We start from the raw sequence: 20982 nt of genomic DNA, 5'->3' as shown, positions 1-20982 counted from the left end.
AAAAAAAAGGTTGAGAAGTTAGAGGGTTGATATGTTGTGGGGTTGTTAACCAATGTCATAAAACAACATGTGTACTACTGTTTCATGATAAACTATTTGTTTTGTAAGCCTTCACCTGAAGTACAATTGAAAAACAAAAAGAAATGCAGTGATAGAGAACGCTGTTACTGGTGACCCCATGGATATTCTGAGGAAAGATTAAAGCGGGTCATGCAGATGCCAGCAAAACACCCAGGCTCGAAAAAGAATAGAATGCCTTTAGCATAATCTCCAGAAGTGGCCACTTGAATATATAACATGAATGGCATACACTTTGAGGAGGATTCCTCAGGGCCAAGGACCAACACATAGGTGTAGAGAAATTGCAAAGAACCATTAGCTACAACTCCTGGTGGCTTAGAATGGGTTTATACTGAAATAGATTTTTTTTTCTGAAAAATTTTTAATTCCACTTTAGGCTTCACTTCTTCTATACTCCAAACCACAACTGAAAACACTACTAGCAAGCTATTGAAATAATACCTTCTGTACCAATTTGTTCCCCTAAATTATATCTCACTGGACCAAGCCAAAAATTTTCCCATGGCCAGAACCAAAAACCAAACCCCTTTCCATGAAGTCAATTCCACCTCATAGTGAGCCCACGAGTGTTACAAAGTAGAACTGCCACATAGGTTTTCTTTTCTTTTTTTTCTTTTTACTGTAATTATTACAGAAGCAGATCACCAGGGCTTTCTTCCACAGTGTCACTGGGTAGGTTCAAACCACCAACCTTTAGGTTAGCAGTCAAACACGAACTGCTTGCACCACACAGGGATGGAATACGCATGTATGTGTGGTTATAACAAAACCCGTGTGTGATTAGATATAGAGCCATATACAGTTGAATACAGACCCTTGTAAGGTCAGATAAAGAACCATGTGTGGTTGAATAGAAGCCTTAATGATCAGATACATGCCAGCGTATGGTAAGATATAGCACCATGTGTAAATGGATACAGACATGTGTGTAGTCAAATAGACTTCTCAGTAGTCAGATACAGGCCCATTTGTGGTCAGAAACAGATCCATGTGCATTCATATACAAATGTGTATGTACAGTTGCATACAGACCTAAGGATCCCTGGATACACACCCACGTATGGTTGTACAGACCCACATGAGGTCAGGTACAGATGCAAGTGTGTCATTGGACACAGACCCTTGAGTGATTGGATACAGATACATGTATGTGTTGGATACAGAGCTATGCATCATCAGTTAAAATCTATATGTGGTCAGATACAGATCTGCATGTGGTCAGATACAGACCCATGTTTCATAAGATACAGACATATGCACGGTCAGATAAAGGCCCAAATTGGGTAGAATACAATATGTGTGTTGTCAGATAAAGATCTATATGGTGATAAAGATCTATATGGTCAAGTGAAGACACTTGTGTGGCTGGAGACACACCAGTGTGTGGCCAAATGTAAATCTTTATATAGTCAGATACATGCTTGTTTGTGGTAAGATACCCACCAAATCAAATCCATTGCTGTCATTTCTGACTCATAGCGACCCTATATGACCTCATAGAATTGCCTCATAGAGTCTTCAAGGCTGTTAATCTTTATGAAAGCAGATTGCCACATCTTTCTAGGAAGTGCTGAGCTGCTGGATGATTCAAATTGCCGAACTTTCAGTTGGCAGTGGAGCACTTAACCACTGTGCTACCAGGGCTGCTTTGCTGTAAGATACAGACCTATATATTATAGGATACAGATCCATGTATGGTCAGATAGACCTTTGGTGGTTGCGTACAGAATCATGTGTGGTCAGATATGATAAAGACCCATATGTGGTTGGACACGCACCCACATGTGAATAGATACAGATCCATGTGTGGTTGGATACAGACTAGCTTATGGTCAGGTACAGATCTGTAAATGGTTTGAAACAGACTTATGTGTGGTCAGAAACAGACTCATGTGTGGTCAGACACAGACCCATATGGATTTATATATTGACTCGTCAGTTGTCAGACACAGATCCTTGTGTGTTCATATATATAACCTTGTGTGACCTTAATACAGACCCATATACATTCAGATACAGGTCAGTGTATGTTTGGATATAGACCTGTGCCCATGACTTTGAGGATTGTGCAATAACTTGTGCCTGCAAAAGACAGTGAGTCCTTTCAGATCAACTAATTGAAAATATGAATTAAATGTAAATAACAGAATTCCCTTTATAAATAAGAAAAACAAAAGGCAAGTTCTACGTACACTCTGTAGCTGATTACAAATTTTCATCGAGACTTATAAATTAGGCCTTCACGATATGTCTCTTATTCTGGATTAAAAACCTAGACAGGATAGCATAACATTTTATCAAAATAGGTATTTCAAGACATGAAATTCTAAATGTAATTTTATAGGAAGTTTTGAACCTTACAAAATGACCTTAATCTTTATCAAGATTATAAAAGTTTAGGAAGTATATAGAAATTGTTGAAATAGGTGAGTAATTAGTGGAGATTATCACTACCAGCTGGCGACATGGTTAAAAGCTTGGCTGCTTAACAAAAAGTCATCAATGTGACTCTACAAGCTGCTCCTTGGAAACCCAATGGGACAGTTCTACCCTGTTCTATAGGGCCACTATGAGTTGGAATTGACTTGATGGCAACAGGTTTGGTTTCTTTTTAATCACTACCAGGTATAAATAAAATTAAATATCGTTGATTACTGAAATAGTGTATTAGTGGCAGAGAAATTAAACAACAACAAAAAAGTATTTTACTGATTTGGAAAAAAGAGATTTAGATATCCTTCATCACAAACAAAAGTAAATTCTAGATGGGTTGAAAACAGATTCATTTGAATAGTTATTTACCAAAAAAAAAAAGTTAAACTGTACAAAGTCAATGAAAGGGAATGGAATTCTCCAAGTATATGTAAATGAAGAAATAAAAAAGTAATTATTAAATATAACATCTGTATATAAAAACACCCATAATTATAATATGAAAAACATGGTAAGCTAAACATTTATAGCAAATATCAAAGAAAAATGGTACATATATTTAATATATAAAGAGTTCATCAAAATTCATCAGTAAAAATTTCAACTCCAATCGATCGAGAATTAAAGAATACAAATAATTTACAAAGCTCCTGGGGTGATTTCCATATCCCAGACATTGCGCAAAAACAGAGAGCACAAAAATAATTCATTTTTCTGCTTTCAGGTAACTTATAAATCGGTGAACATAAATAGACAATTGACCAGGATTTTTATCTCATCACTTCATATAACTATACAAATTTGAAAATTGACTAAACGTACAAAAATGGAGGATTTAGTTATGTTAACTCAGACCAACCGAATGTTTAATATTATTTGATGAATAGTGTTATGCTTAGGAAGAGTTGAGATGGTATAAGAAATACCCATGTAATAGTACTGCGGATAAATACCAGGATGCAAAGTTACGCATACAGTGTGCTTTACCAGTAAAATGAACTCCATCCTCCATTGCCTCAAACCCTCATGAAACAAGACTAAATAGGGGCTGCAGGGACCATGAGTGTCTTTGACCACAAGTTTCTTACTATATCACGGGCAGATAATATTTTAAGCCTGATTCAAAAGAGAAATGTTCACAAAGATGCAATGAATGACGACTCTGTCAAATAAAACCATATATTCCAATCTCTTTATTACCTAATAATCTGCATCCCCATAAGAAGAGATGTGAGAATGGAAACAGCATGAATGGTCAGCATCTTTCCTGACAATGAAATCATGCAAAATAATCCAGTGTCAAGTTCTGAACTGTATATTTGAAGCTCATTGATTATGGATTTTTCTAATTTCACATGTGAAAGTCAGGCTCTAGGTCCTTTTAGAAGACCATGAAACACCAGGAGCAAGAAGGAGATGGGATATTGAAAAATAACAAAGCTCTCATCAGATATTTTAAATGATCTTGGAAGATGAATTCATCATCTTTATGAAAATATAACACCAAACAAAGCTGCTCCATTTGAGTAGATAAGATGCTTGCCCAATTGGGAAAATAAGTAAGACTGAGTCATTTTTCTGCCTATCTGCCTTCTTCATTCACATTCTGTGTATTAACCTTCTGATGAGTAATTTAGAATTCTGAAGCATTCGTTCTCATAAACCTTTACATGCTAACCAATATAAGCAAAACTACATATTTAAAATATCTTGCAGATATAAAAATAAAAATATAAACTTCTAAAGTAATATGAGCTATCTCTGTATGCAGGGGTGAAACATACGTTTGTCATATTTCAAAATGCATTATTCTGAAATAAGCAATGAGCACTATTAGTTATGAAAAAGGATTAGATTTATTTAAGAAAGAGACATGAGAAAATCTTCCATCACCTAGAATAAACTTCTGGCATTAGCTGTAGCATAAGTCATCACATAGAACATAAATTTATAGACTCATCAGAAACATTCTACATCAAAAAAAAAGTACATATGTTCCTAGCAAATGAAAATCTTAAAAATATATTTTGAACAAAATTAATCATTGGAAGTATCCTAATAAATGTTTTTCATCATGCACAAGTCATGTTATATGAGGAAATATTTACCGCAATTAAATAATTATACACAGCTTTCCTGGAATCAGCTTGATGGCAATGGATTTCAGTGCTTTGTCTCATTTTCTTTGAAGGGACAATTCTTTTTTGAAAGTAGGTGATGCATTTGTCTACGACCTCATTTTCTTTTTCTGGTACAAAGCTTCTTCATGGCATTTTTCATCTCTGCATTTCTCAGAGTATAGATTAGGGGGTTCAACACAGGGGTGAATACAGCGCAAAACACAGTCAAGAATTTATCAATGGGTAAGGTAGAAGGAGGTCTCACATACAAAAAAATACAAGGGACAAAGAAGAGGACCACCACAGTGATGTTGGAGCCACAGGCGGATAAGGCTTTGCACCTCCCTTCCTGACTAAGGTTCTTCAGGGAGTGCAGCATGACTCCACAGGAGATGAGTAACAGCATAAAGATGACCACACATATTGCCCCATCATTGGCAATCACGGTGAGACCAATGACATAGGTGTCAGTGCAGGCAAGTTTTAATAAGGGGTACATGTCACAGCAGAAGTGGTCGATGATATGGGGACCACAGAAGGGAAGATTGTAAACAAAGAGTAGGTGAAGTACAGCATGCACAAAACCGCCAACCCAGGTCACCAGCAGCAGAAGAACACCCGTTGGTTCATGATGGTCATATAATGCAGGGGTTTGCAGACAGCCACGTAGCAGTCATAGGCCATAACCACCAAATAAGTGTTCTGCAAAAAGCTCGGTCAGGCAAGCTTGGAAGGAAATGGTTTTCTTCTCATAGGGTAAGTCTATAATTATGTTTGGAGTAACTGTAGTAGAATAAACAGCATCCATAAATGATAAGTAGCCAAGGAAGAAGTACATAGGGGCATCCAGTGTTGGGGTGACCACTACAGTCACGACAATAAGTAGGTTGCCCACCATTGTCACAATGTAGATGAGTAAGAACACAAAAAATAATATTTTCTGACCCTGGAGACTCTGAGTGAGCCCCAAGAAGATAAACTCAGTCACATTGTTCCTTTGTTCCACATGTTCTTCTGTGTCCTTACTTCAGAGTTCAGGACAAATTTACCTGTAAATATAATGATGACCAGTGAATTTTTGAAGTCTTAAGCTAATTTGTTTATTCATTGAACAGTTATTATAATTTATTATGTTTCAGCACTGTCCAATATTTTAAGAATATAAGACTGATGAAAACATGGTCCATAACCTCAGTGATCGTATCAAATAATGAAAGACAAACAAGTAATTAGAAACATATGGGAAAAGAGCAGACTATGAAATATATGGGATTACCACACTACCTTGCCACATCTGGTAGAAAATAAAATTGTGTATATATAGTTAATACTATTTATAAAAATAAAATATAAATAAAGTTTTAATGTAAAAATAAAGGAAGATTTACTTAATATTCACTTTCATGTTAATAAATGAGATTATCTTCTACGTTCTAGGAATGACAGAATCTTTTTAACTAATAACTTAAATTCCCAAGGGACATATTTCACAATTTCAAAAATTGATACTGACCAAGTACAGCTGAACAATAAAGAAATAAGCATAAATCTATGTATAATACTATTATAAAACAAAATAAAAATAATTATATAAATATGAATAAAACATGGAAAAATACAACTTTTGTTGTAAACAGTTTGCTTTTTTGCTGGTGATGTGTGTGCAGGAGTGAAAAAGATGACAGAAGAGATTCCAAGGAAAAGAAAGAGAAATAAGACCATACACACACACACACGAACTATATCATGAATATCATCAATATTAACCAACCCTGCTATCTCTTAAAATAATCCTAGTAATGATATCCAGTTACTCTCTAAATCTCTATTGACATTTACTTCAAAATCTGGCCTCATAATTCTACTGGACCTCCTCTTCTCAATACATGGATTTTCTGTTTCTATGGCCAAACCCTCTGTGTGTGCCCTAGATCCCATCCTCTTTATCACTCTTAAAATAGTCCTCCTGTAATTCTCACCTAAATTTCCTACATTAACAATTTCCCTCTCTATATTTATATATCTCCATTGTTTAAATAATTTATCCTTCTACTCCACATCTTTTTCAAGCAAGCAACCCAATTCTCTGTTCTTCGTTATAAAAATACCTTTGATTTGCTGTCTACTGATCAGTTTCAGTCCTCTTCTTACCCAACCTGTCACTCCTATGAATTGAAATAATAACCTGCTTCCATAAGTATCATCGTAGGTCCTTGAAAGTCACTCATTCAAGGTTTACAGATTTACATCATTCTCTAATTATTAATAGATTAACAAACAAAGCTTACAGAGCACTTCCATTGATCCTACATGAGATTTACAAATCTGTCCATTGAAATATTCCCCAAATAGTTACCCTTGAAATTAGGTTCTAAGAATACTAATGTTAGAGAAGGTAAATGTACTCTAGATCTTTGTACTATGAAAATATCAATCCCCATATTTTTATCGACCACAAATGTTGTCTAACATGGCTGATTATCAGAATCACTTAGAAGAGCTTTTAAAAGACTATGAGTTTCCACAAAGCACACTACCAATGTACTCTTGCATAATGTAAAGCCTAGTGAAGACTCTTATGCATAAAAACACTTCGGAGGTTACCTGAATAATCAAACAGTCGTTTGATCCAAGTTCTGGATTGTGGTGCCTTCTCCCTTGTCCTGAAATATAACAGCTTCATACGCTGATTCACACACTGATGTGTGAACACAGACAGTAAGATAGTACATGTACCATCACTGGAACTAGAAATGATTCTCTGTGGCCAGCACTTTCCATGCCTCAGGAAGTCTGTCTGATCTCAGTTTCTCATAAAACTGTTACCTTTTAAATTATTGAACTTTTAATATAAATATTAAAAATTTCCTCTAACCAAAAGAAGTCTGAATCTTCATTATAAGCACAGAGAGTCAAAACCCCATTGTTGGCATAATTGATCCTAAAAAAATCAAATGTTAAGTAAGTAGTATGAGGTTAAAAAAAAAAAAATAAGTAAATTTTGTGGGAGAGAGAATTGTGAATAGTTTAGAAAATATTTTGCATTTTGTGGTTTAGAAGTGAAGTAGCCTTTATAACATTTTGATTCTCAATTGATTATACTGGCCTGACTTCATACAACAAAGTTAAACTTTGGTTTGCCTGAAGGATGGAGAATAATTTCATGTTCGTATTTTGTTATGCTTTGAGTCCATCATTTCAATTCTTGAAAAAGCCAGTCATGTAAATACTCATATAGACAAGTGCTCTCTGTGGTAAGGTAAGAGTCTATGGACATTTTATTTACATTTGAACTAAAACAAGTATTGTTGAGCCATTTAACTGATGCATCTCAAAGGGTGACTCTTCTATCATTAAACTCATTGGGACCTTCATCACAATTCTGAGGGTAGGTTCTGCATCTCCAGAGATGCTACAAGAATAATTACCCACATAGAACAGGATTTACAGAACCAGGTCCTTAGGAGAGAAAAATCACAAAAGTATAACCTCAGGTCAAATCATCCAAAGAGAAGAGTCCAGATTGGGAAGAATTTGAACACTAAAAAATTCTCTTTTTAAAATGATGACCTTCAAAATAGGCAAAACTGTTGAATGTGTAAGTTTAAGTTATTCGTTTGCAGATGACATCTGAACTCACTCCCAGTGGACTGAGAAAGTGGATTTCAGAACAAGTCATTGAAAGCTTAATTCAAATGCATATAAAGTAGAGTTTTTGTCTGTTATGAACTGAATTGTGTTCCTCAAAAAGATAGGTTGAAGTCAGACTCCTATACTTGTGAATGTGACTTTGTTTATAAATAGGGTCTATGAAGATGTTATCAGTTGGGTTAACATGAACTTTTATTGGAGTAGGATGGGTCACACTGGTGCTCTAAGAAAAAGACAAGATACACAGAGACAAAGAGAGAGAGATGAAGGATGCCATGTGATGCTATAGAAGCAGCCCAGGAGTTCCTGGAGCTACAAGGAGCTAGGAGAGAGGAGTAGAACAGATCTCCATCAAAGCCTCAGAAGGAATCAACGCAGCTGACACCCTGATGCTGAACCTCCACCTCCAGAACTGAGACAATAAATTTCTATTGTTAAAGCCCTCTACTTTGCAGAATTTTGTTATGGCAACCCTAGGAAAATAATATATCACACTAGCACTAAGAGTCACAGAAAGATTTTCAAACAGACCAATTGGTAAAATATGTATTGAACAAAAAAAAATGGATAAAACATTTAAAGGAACAGCTTGAAAATCGTGAATTCTAAGTCCTTATCACACAGCCCTTTCTGAGGAAAACATTACCAACTGTTTTTATTTTATTTTATTTTTTTCCCCACAAAGTTTCAAGGAACTGTTTTCAAGTGAAAGGAGGAAATTCCATCACTTGGAAATGGGCATAAAGAGAAAGAAAATTTGTAGAAATTGTAGTGGTCCAGTTGCCTTCTTTATATTTTCTCCCCCCTTCACCTTAGTGTTAAACTTTCTATTTCCAGGGAAAGCATTAGTTCCAGATTTAAAAAATTAAATTTTCCAGCATCCTTTGAAAATTAAGGTGGCCTATAAGATACAAGTTAATTCATTAAGTGAGACATGCAGGAAGTGAAATGATTCAACTGGAAGCCAAACTCCTTTTTACCCTTCCTCCTTGATGCTTCTCTAGATCTCGGACAAGTTGTACAGAGTGCCAACAGCCATTTCAAGACCATGATCATACCACATGAATGGAAGTCAAGAAATTGGGAAGTGTGAGCCCTCCTACTCTGCTCTTTTTCAAGATTGCTTAGGTTATTCGGAGCCCTTGGCAGTTCCACATACATTTGAGGATTGATTTTTCCATTTCTGTAAAGAAGGCTGTTGGAATCTAGAGGGGGATTTCTTTGAATTTATAAATTGCCTAAGGTAGTAATGACATCTTGACAATATTGAGTCTTCCAAACCATGAGCATGAAGTGTCCTTCCATTTATTTAGGTCATCTTTAATTTCTTTTATTACTCTTTTACAGTTTTCTGTGTACAAGTCTTTCACTTCCCTCACTAAAATGATTCCTAGGAATTTTAATCCTTTATATGCTTTTGTAAAAGGCAACATTTTTCCTTGTTTCCTTTTGAGAGTGTTCATTGCTGATGTAGAAAAACTCAACTTACAGGCATGAGTTGATTTTCCACTCATGGTGACGCATGTAACAGTAGAACTGTTCCATAGGGTTTTCATGGCTGTAATTTTTATGAAAGCAGATCTCCAGGTCTTCTCCCATGCACTGGGTGGATTCACACCGCCAACCTTTTGGTTAGTAGCCAAGTGCTTAACCATTGCACAAAAATGTTATAGAACAATTATGAATAGAGAAGACACCTGTGATTTATCGCCTAAGTCAACAAGAATGTATAGTCTATTTTACAGATAATCAGAAAGGCATTCATTATGTAAAACAAAACTATCTGTTCCAAAAATATTTAATATTTATTGTGTGTCTTAATTACCTAGTGCTGCTGTAACACAAATACCACAAGTAAGTGACTTTAAAGAAATTTATTTTCTCGTAGTTCTGGAAGCCAAAAGTATAAATCAGAGTCTCGGCTATGTCAATTCCTTCCTTCTCAGTAGCCCTCGGCGTTCCTTGGTTCCATGACATTCTTCGGCTTGTAAACAATTCTCACATGGTTTGTGTGTCTATGTACCTTCTGGTCTTTTAAAAAAGTCAGACATGATTAGGTTTAAGATTCACCCTACACTGGTATGACCTCATTAACTTAAGAGAAGAAAACTGCTATTTCCAAGTAGGACCTTATATACACGTACAGGGGTTAGGATTTCAACACATATTTTGGACGGGGCAGAATTCAATCCATAACATTGTGTTTAAAAAAAAAAAAGTATACCCAGAGAGTTTAAAGTAGGCAGATTCTGAAGCTCTACTCTGTGATATGTTGTTGTTGTTATTAGATGCCATCAAGCTTGGTCCAACTCATAGTGACCCTATGTACAACAGAATAAAACATTGCCCAGTCCTATGCCATCCCCACAATCATTGCTATGTTTGAACCCATTGTTGCAGCCACTGTGTCAATTCATTTTGTCCAGGGTCTTCCCCTTTCTCGCTGACCTTTTATCTTAGCAAGCATGATGTCCTTCTCCAGGGACTGGTCCCTCCTGAAGAACATGTCCAAAGTATATGAGACAAAGTCTTGCCATCCTCCCTTCCAAAGAGCACTCTGTCTCTACTTCTTCTAAGACAGAATTGTTCGTCCTTCTGGCATTCCATGGTACATTCAAAATTCTTCATCAACACCATAATTCAAAGGCATTAATTCTTCAGTCCTCCTTATTCATTGTCCAGCTTTCACATGCATATGAGGTGACTGAAAATATCATGGATTGGATCAGGCACATCTTAGTCCTAAAAGTGACAACTTTACTTTTCAACACTTTAAAGAGATCTTTTGCAGTAGATCTGCCCAATGCAATACTTCATTTTATTTCCTGATTGCTGCTTCCATGGGTGTTCATTGTGGATCCAAGTAAAATGGAATCCTCGACAACTTCAATCTTGTCTCCATTTATCATGATGTTGCTTACTGGTCCAGTTGTGAGGATTTTTGTTTTCTTTATACTGGGGTACAATCCATAATGAAGGGTGTGGTCTTTGATCTTCATCTGTAAGTGTTTCAAGTCCTCTTTGCTTTCAGCAAGCAAGATTGCATCATCTGCATATCTCAGGTTATTAATGAGTCTTCCACCTATCCAGATACCGCATTCTTCTTCATATAGTCCAGTTTCTCAGATTCTTTGCTCAGCATACAGGCTGAGTAAGTATGGTGAAAGGATACCACACTGATGCACACCTTTCCTGATTTTAAACCACACAGTATCTCTTTGTTCTGTTCAAATGACTGCCTTTTGGTCTATTTATAGGTTCCTTAAGTGCACAATTAAGTTGTTCTGGAATTCCGATTCTTTGCAATGTTATCCATAATTTGTTATGAACCACATAGTCAAATGCCTTTGTATAGTCAATAAAATACCGGTAAACAGCTTTCTGGCATTCTCTGCTTTCAGCCAAGATTCGTATGACATCAGCAATGATATCCCTCCTTCTATGTATTCTTCTGAATCTGGCTTGAATTTCTGGCAGTTCCCTGTGGAGGTACTACTAAAACCGTTTTTGAATTATCTGTGATATGAATGACTTTAAATATGTATTTCAATTATTGGAGGAGGCTAATTAATCTAGATGTCCTAAATGGGGTTCAACAACTTTTCTGTCCAAAATTCAGTTAGAATACACAAAATCAACCATATGCTATCTGATTACTTTGTTTTATCATAGTACACGGTTAACAAAGTTCATTTCTTATGGATTTATCCTCATCTATGAACATATGCCATGAAAATTTAATTAATTTGACCAAGTTACTTATTTTCTTAGATTAACTTTTCTAAAAATCTGAATTTTTAATTTTAAATACTCACTGTCTTGGACTGAAAGAAATAAGTTTGATTAGGTCACATTTTTATGTTATGCAGGAAGATGTCATGCTTCACAAACAAGAATCTGAGATAAAACCAAAAATTGGTGTCCACCAAAGAAACAACACAGTACAATTCTACATATAGGGGATTAAACCTATGAAATTTTGTATCTAAGGGCTATAACATATTCCACTTATATAAAGAATAATTTCTCTATAAGCCTAAAAGTAAATAGGCTAAAGAATCCAAAGAGAATGAAAAAAGAATGAGATCACTGATAGTGATAGTATTCTTTGCTTCCATGAAATAATGAATATCATGTTTTGAATGATAGTTACAGCCCTCTTCCAACTAAGGTCGTTTTTTTACTCCAACGCTTCCTCATGGTATTTTTCATTTCTGAGTTTCTCGGTATAAAACAAAAGGGGGAACACAGGGGTTATGAAAGTTAAAAACACAGTCATGAATTTATCAGTGGAAAAAGACAGATTCGGGGCTTGCATACAGGATGATGCAGAGAGTAAAGACTAAAATTACCACAGTGATATAGGATGCACAGGTGTTTCCCTTCCAAATCATTAGTCTTCAAGGAGTGCAAGATAACCCCAAAGAAGACTAGTAGGATGAAGAAGATCACAGTGCAAATTGCCCCTCCACTGGCTATCACAGAAAGTCTAGTAACGTAGGTATTCATAGAAGCAAATTTCAGTAAAGGATAAACACCACACATAAAGTTGTCAATGACATTGAGACTACAGAAAGGGAACAAATAGATAAAGAGAAATTGAACCCAAGAGTGTAGAAAGGTTCCATTTGAGGCTACCAACAGCATGAGAACACACACTCGCCAATTCATAATGAACAAATAATGAAGAGGTTTACAGATGGCCACAGATTAGTCATAGGTCACCACCACCAGAAGAATAACTTCAGCACCAGCAAATAAATGATCTATAAAGACTTGTGCCGTACAAGCAAGGAAGGGAATGATCTTTTTCTCACAGAGCATGTATACGATCATTTTGGGAGCAACAGAAGTAGAATGCACAGTATATATAAATGATAAATAGGTGAGAAAAAATATACATGGGGGAACCCAGGGATTGGCTGGACATATCTGTCACCATGATGAGCAGATTGCCCACTACCATCACAATGTAGATGGGTAAGAATGTGATAAATGAAACTTTTTGCCCTTCAGGATACTGAGTCCCAGGAGGACAAACTCAGTCACAATGTTCCTATTTTCCGTGTGTCATTCTGAAGAAGTTGAACTCAAGTGTCAGAGCCTGTGAACGAAAGGGCCAATAATAAATTTGAGAAGATCACAAATTCTATGCCAAAAATTTGATGCCCCCCTCAACAATGTTTTCTCCACAGAGCCTTGCACACAACAGCTCTTTAGAAAATGGATACTTGGAATCGTCTGCAACAGTAACTTCCCCATTCATTTTCTCATGTTTTTTGCTTCACTCTCAATGATGAGACTTTGGCATTAAAACTGGGTTCTATATGTGAGTGGCTACATCTGTGACATGATCTACTGAAAATAAGAAAGCTTTCTCCAGAATGTCTTTCAAAATACTGAATGTAACATTATATATCATTTATCTCACTTTATAAAATGGAACATCTGGCAAGATGTCCCCTTCCATTGTTGAGTGATATGAATGCAATATTAACTTCCTGCTAAAGAAAAACAAAATACTTTGTTTCCAAAAGAAACTTCTCAAATAGAAGTGTGTGATTCAATATGGACACCTGCAGATATTCTCCCTCTGAATGGTACAACCTCAGTCAAAGAAGGCATAGTTAAGTCTACCCAATGGCCAGATGTATGAGCAGCATATTTAGTAGTGAACGGGGCACTCAGTTCTCACAGTTGGAGCAATGTATGCTATTTACACAATAATGGGTTGTGGTTAATACACTCACCGTTTGGTCAGGCAAACAATCCCTTGAGGAATGGATAATCAAGAATGTAATCATAGAGAATGCTATTATGGAAAGCCTCATGGGTATCCTGAGGAAAGATTAAAGTCAGTCATGTAAATGCCAGCAAAAAACCCAGGCTTTGGCTCAAAAAAGAATAGAATGCCTTTGTCATAATCTCCAGAAGTAGCCACTTGGATATATAATATAAATAGCATATAATTATGCCTAGAATAACACCATATTCCACTAAACCAACCAAAGGCTCTAATGTGGTGGGAGACCATGTTGAATAGCAATAGCAGGAAAGCTCTTAAAACAGCTTTGAGAAGGATTCCTCAGGGCCAAGGACCAACATATAGTTGTAGAGAAACTGCAAAGGACCATCAGCTACAACTCCTGGTGGCTTAGAATGGGTTTATACAGAAGTAGATTTTATTTTCTGAGAGATTTTTAATTCCACTTTAGGCTTCACTTCTTCTATAATCCAAACCACAACTGAAAACACGAGCAAGCTATTGAAATAATACTCTGTGTACCAATTAGTTCCACTAAGTTACATCTCACTGAACCAAGCCAGAAATTTTCCCATGGCCAAAACCAAAAATCAAACCCATTGCCATCGAGTCTATTCCAACTCACAGTGATCCCATAAGTGTTACAAAGTAGAACTGCCGCATAGGGCTTTTTTTTACTGTAATTATTACAGAAGCAGATCACCAGCCCTTTCTTCCACAGTGCCACTGGGTGAGTTCAAACCACCACCATTAAGGTTAGTTGTCGAACACAAACTGCTTGCACCACCCAGGGACGGAATACACATGTATGTGTAGTTATAACCAAACCCGTGTGTGGTTGGATATAGACCCACATATGGTTAAATACACACCCTTGTAAGGTCAAATAAAGAACCATGTGCGGTAGAATAGAAGCCATAATGATCAGATACATGCCAGTGTATGGTAAGATATCGCATAAAGTGTAAATGGATACAGACCTGTGTGTAGTCAAATGGACATCTCAGTAGTCAGATACAGACTCACTTGTGGTCAGAAAGAGATCCATGTGCATTCACATACAAATGTGTGTGTGCAGTTGCACACAGACCTAAGTATCACTGGATACACACCCATGTATGGTCACACAGACCCACATGAGGTCAGGTACAGATGCAGATGTGTCATGGACACAGACTCATGAGTGATTGGATACAGATATATGTGTGTGCTGGATACAGATCTATGCATCATCAGTTAAAATCTATATGTGGTCAGATACAGATCTGCATGTGGTCAGATACAAACTCATATGTCATAAGATACAGACACGTGTGGTCAGGTTAAGGCCCATATTGTGTAGAATACAACACATGTGTTGTCAGGTAAAGATCTATATGGTCAAGTGAAGACACTTGTGGTTGGAGATACACTAGTGTGTGGCCAAATATAAATCTTTTTATAGTCAGATACGAGCTTGTTTGTGGTAAGATACCCACCAAACCAAATCCATTGCTGTCGAGTCATTTCTGACTCCTAGCGACCCTACAGGACTGGGTAGAACTGGCCCATAGAGTTTCCAAGGCTGCAAGCAGATTGCCACATCTTTCTAGAAAGTGCTGAGCTTCTGGATGGTTCAAACTGCCAAACTTTCAGTTGGAAGCCGAGCACTTAACCACTGTGCTACCAGGGCTCCTTTGTGGTAAGATACAGACCTATATATTATAGGATACAGTGTATGGTCAGATACCGACCTGTGTGTAGTTGTGTACTGAATCATGTGTGGTCAGATATGATAAAGACCCATATGTGGTTGGAAACACACACACACACGTGAATGTATACAGATCCATGTGTGGTTGGATACAGACCAGCTTATGGTCAGGTACAGACCTCTGAATGGTTTGAAACCGACCTATGTGTGGTCAGAAACAGACTCATGTGTGGTCAGACACACTCATATGTGCTTATATATTGACTCGTGTGTCGTCAGATATAGATCCTTGCGTGTTCGTACATATACCCGTGTATGACCTTAATACAGACCCATGTATGATCAGATACATTTCAATGTATGTTTAGATACAGACCTGTGCCCATGGCTTTGAGAATTGAGCATTAACTCATGCCAGCAAAAGACAATGAGTCCTTTCTGATCAACTCATTGAAAATATGAATCAAATGTAAATAACAGAATTCCCTTTATAAGAAAAACAAAAGGAAAGTTCTATGTACACTCTATGTAGCTGACTACAAATTTTCATGGAGACTTATACATTAAGCCCTAATAATATGTCTCTTATTCTGGATGAAAAACCTAGACATGATAACATAACATCTTATCAAAATAGATATTTTAAGACATGAAATTCTACAAGTAATTTTATAGGAAGTTTTGTTCCTCTGCATTTCAAATTGTGTTATTCTGAAATCTGCAGTAAGTGCTATTAATTGTGAAAATGATTATATTTATTTAAGAAAGAGACTTGAGAAAATCTTCCATCAACTAAAATAAATGACTGGTATTAACTGTAGCGTAAGTCATTGCATAGAACATAACTTCATAGACTCAACAGAACCATTCTATACCAAAAAAATTAGCATATGTTTTCCCAGGAAATAAAAAATCTTAGAAATATATTTTGAACAAAATTTATCATTGAAAGTATTCCAATAAATGTTTTTCATTATGCACAAGTTATGAAACCTGAGGAAATATTTACCACAATTAAGGAACTACACATCGGTTTCCTGGAATCAGCTCAGTGGCAATGGATTTGGGTTTTTTGTTATATTTTGTCATCCTGGAGGGGGCAATTATTTATGGACAGTAGGTGATGCATTTGTCTACGACCTCATTTTCTTTTTCTGGTCCCAAGCTTCTTTACGGCATTTTTCATCTCTGCATTTCTCAGGGTATAGATTAAAGGGTTAAACATAGGGGTGAAAACAGTGTAAAACACAGTCAAGAATTTATCAGTGGGTGAGGTGGAAGGAGGTCTCACATACATAAAAATACAAGGGACAAAGAAGAGGACCACCACAGTGATGTGGGAGCCACAGGTGGTTAAGGCTCTACGCCTCCCTTCCTGACTAAGGTTCTTCAGGGAATGCAGAATGACTCCATAGGAGAGGAGTAACAGCATAAAAACGACCACACATATTGCCCCATCATTGGCAATCATGGTAAGACCAATGACATAGGTGTCTGTGCAGGCAAGTTTTAATAAGGGGTACATGTCACAGATGAAGTGGTCTATGACATTGGGGCCACAGAAGGGAAGGTTGTAAACAAAGAGAAGCTGAACTACAGCATGCACAAAACCTCCAACCCAGGCCACCACCAGCAGCAGAACACACACCTGTTGGTTCAGGATGGTCATATAATGCAGGGGTTTGCAGATGGCCACGTAGCGGTCATAGGCCATGACCACCAGAAGTAAAATCTCAGCACCACCAGATAAGTGTCCTACAAAAAGCTGAATCATGCAAGCTTGAAAGGAAATGGTTTTCTTCTCATAAAGTAAGTCTATAATCATATTTGGAGTAACTGTAGTAGAATAAACAGCATCCATAAATGATAAGTAGCCAAGAAAAAAGTACATGGGAGCATCCAGTGTTGGGCTGACCACCACAGTCACAACAATTAGTAGATTGTTCACCATTGTCACAATGTAGATGAGTAAGAACACAACAAATAATATTTTCTGACCCTGGAGACTCTGAGTGAGCCCCAAGAGGACAAACTCAGTCACATTGTTCCTTTGTTCCATATGTTCTTCTGTGTGTCCTTACTTCAAAGAGTTCAGGACAAATTTACCTGTAAATATAATGAAGACTAGTGATTTTTTGAAATCTCGAGATAATTTGTTTATTCATTCAACAATTAGGCATTATGATTTATTACGTTTCAGCAGTGTCCAAAAAAATAAGAATACAAGGCTGATTTATTTAAACATGGCCCATAAACTTAGTAATCTTACTGAATAATTACAGGCAAACAAGTAATTAAAAACATATGGGAAAAGAGCAGATTATGAAATAAATTGGGCTGCCACACTAACTTTACATCTGGGAGAAAATAAAATTGTATATATATAGCCAATGCTGTATATAAAAATAAAATATAAATAGATTAATTACAATGTAAAAATAAATGCAGATTTACTTAATATTCACTTTCATGCTAATAATTGAAATTATTTTCTACATTCTAGGAAAGACAGAATCATTTTAACAATAACCAATTCTGAATGGACATATTTCACCATTTCAAAAATTGGTATTGACAAAGAAATAAGCATAAAATTATGTATAATACTGTTTATAAAACAAAATAAAAATAATTACATGAGCATGAAGAAAATATAGAAAGATACAATTTTTTGTTATAAATGGGATACTTTTGTCCTGGTGATGTGTGTACAGGAGTGAAAAAGATAAGAGGGGAGATTTCAAAGATAAGAAGAAAAAGAAGACCGCATACACACACACACGCACACAAACTATATCATACGCATTATGAATATTAACCAACCTGCTATCTCTTAAAATAATTCTAGTAATGATATCCAGTTACTCTCCAAGTCTCTACTGACATTTATTTCAATATCTGACCTCTTAATACTGCCAGATCGCCTCTTCACAATACATGGATTTTGTATCTTTCTATGGCTAAATCCTCTTTGTGTGCACTAGATTCCATTCTCGTTATCATTCTTAGTACAATCCTCCTGTAATTGTCTCCTCCACTTCCTATATTAACAAGTTTCCTCTCTATACTTATACAGTACGGCATTTCCATTGTTTAAATAATTTATCCTTTCACTCCGCATAGTTTTCAAGCAAGCAACCCAATTCTCTGTTCTTCTTTATAAAAACGCCTTTGATTTGCTAAATCTAGTGATCAATTTCAGTCCTTTTCTCACCCAACCCATCACTCCCATGAACGGAAGTAATAACCTGCTTCCATTAAGTACCACCGTAGGTCCTTGAAAGTCACTCATTCAAGGTTTACAGATATACATCATTCTCTAATTATTAACAGATTAACAAACAATGCTTATAGAGCACTTCTATTGATCTTCCTTGAGATTTACAAATATCTGTAACAGTTGCCCGTGAAATTAGTTTCTAAGGATACTGATGTTAGAGAAGGTAAATGTACTCTAGATCTTTATACTATCAAAATATCCAAAAGGGAATTACAGAATTAAGTCAATCCTCATATTTTTACCCAGCATAAAGGATCTCTTACAGAGCTGATTATCAGAATCACTTAGGAGAACTTTTAAAAGACTACGACTTTCCAAAGCACACTACCACTGTACTCTTGCATAATGTAAAGCCTGGTGAAGACTCTTATGCATAAAAACACTTGCAGGGTTACCTGAATAACAAAACAATCATTTGATTCAACTTGTAGACTGTGGTGCCTTCTACCTAGTCCTAAAACATAATAGCTTCGCACACTGTTGCCATCTATGTGAACACAGAAAGTAAGATAGTATACTCACTATCACGGTACTAGAAATGTTTCTCTGTGGCTGACTCTTTTCATGTTTCAGGAAGTCTGTCTCATCTCAGTCTTTCATAAAATTGTTACTTTTTAAATTATTGGGACTTTTAATACAAATATCAAAAATGTCCTCTATCCAAAAGAAGTCTGAATCTTCAGTAGAAGAGAGCCAAACACCACATTGCTGGTATAATTGGTCCTAAAACAATCAAACGTTAAATAAGTAGTATCAGGTAAAAAAAAAAATTAAAAAGTAGATTTTGTGGGAAAGAGAATTGTGAATAGTTTAGAAAATATTTTGCATTCTGTGGTTTAGAAGTGAAATAGGCTTTACAACATTTCGATTCTCAATCGGTTATACTGGCCTAACTTCATACTACATAGTTAAACTTTGGTTTGCCTGAAGGATGGAGAATAATTTCATATTCATACTCTGTTATGCTTTCAGTCCATCGTTTCCATTCCTGAAAAAAGCCAGTCATGTAAACACTCACATTGACAAGCACTCGCTGTGGTAAGAGTAAGAGTCTTTGGACATTTTATTTATATTTGAACTACAACAAATATTGTTGAGTCATTTAATTGATGCATCTCAGAGGGCGACTCTTCTATCATTAAACTCATTGCGACCTTCATCATAATTCTGAGAGTAGGTTCTGCATCTCCAGAGATGCTACAAGAATAATCACCCACAAAGGACAGGACTTACAGGACGAGGTCCTCAGGGGAGAAAAATCACAAAAGTATAACCTCAGGTCAAATCATACAAAGGGAAGAGTCCAGACTGGGAAGAATTTGAATATGTAAAAATTCTTTTTTAAATTATGATCTTCAAAATAGGCGAAGCTGTTGAATGTGTAAGTTTAAGTTATTCGTTTGCAGATGACATCTGAACTCACTCCCAGTGGACTAAGAAAGAGGATTTCAGAACAAGTCATTGAAAGCTTAATTCAAATGCATATAAAGCAGGGTTCTCACCTGTTATGGATTGAACTGTATTCCTCAAAAAGATATGTTGGAGTCCAAACCCCTACACCTGTGGATGTGACTGTAAATAGGGTCTATGAAGATGTTATCAGTCAGGATAACTTGAGATTTTATTGGAGTAGGGTGGCTCACAATGGTGCTCTTATAAAAGAGAAGATACACAGAGACAAAGAGAGAGAGATGAAGAACACCATGGGATGCTGCTGTAGCAACCTAAGAATTCCTGGAGCTACTAGGAGCTAGGAGAGAGGAGTAGAACAAATCTCTATCAAAGCCTCAGAAGGAATCAACACAGCTGACACCCTGATGCTGAACCTCCACCTCTAGAACTAAGACAATAACTTTCTGTTGTTAAAGCCATCTGCTTTATAGAATTTTGTTATGGCAGCCCTAGGAAACTTATACATCACACTAGCAGTAAGAGTCTTGGGTTTGTCACAGGAAGAGTT

General features: G+C 36.3%; 1 protein-coding gene and 2 pseudogenes across 1 annotated transcript; all 3 read right to left on the bottom strand.

Moving 5' to 3' along the window:
- Window positions 1-4749: 4749 nt before the first annotated feature.
- Window positions 4750-5547, bottom strand: LOC101344987 (olfactory receptor 4A47-like; annotated as a pseudogene).
- Window positions 5548-12465: 6918 nt separating this feature from the next.
- Window positions 12466-13755, bottom strand: LOC101344743 (olfactory receptor 4A15-like; annotated as a pseudogene).
- A 2713-nt stretch (window positions 13756-16468) lies between these two features.
- On the bottom strand, window positions 16469-17801 carry LOC101359407 (olfactory receptor 4A15-like). Its single transcript, XM_004387724.3, has one exon. The coding sequence runs from the start codon at window positions 17799-17801 to the stop codon at window positions 16884-16886; it is 918 nt and encodes a 305-aa protein (XP_004387781.1). The 3' UTR covers window positions 16469-16883.
- Between the last annotated feature and the right edge of the window lie 3181 nt (window positions 17802-20982).

The sequence above is a fragment of the Trichechus manatus genome, unplaced genomic scaffold (genome assembly GCF_000243295.1).
Source record: "Trichechus manatus latirostris isolate Lorelei unplaced genomic scaffold, TriManLat1.0 scaffold00191, whole genome shotgun sequence".
NCBI classification, from domain to species: Eukaryota; Metazoa; Chordata; class Mammalia; order Sirenia; family Trichechidae; genus Trichechus; species Trichechus manatus.
This window is presented reverse-complemented; position numbering and strand designations above follow the sequence as displayed.

Coding starts and splice junctions, on each gene's coding strand:
- LOC101359407 (XM_004387724.3), bottom strand. CDS start 17,801: ATGGAACAAAGGAACAATGTGACTGAGTTTGTCCTCTTGGGGCTCACT.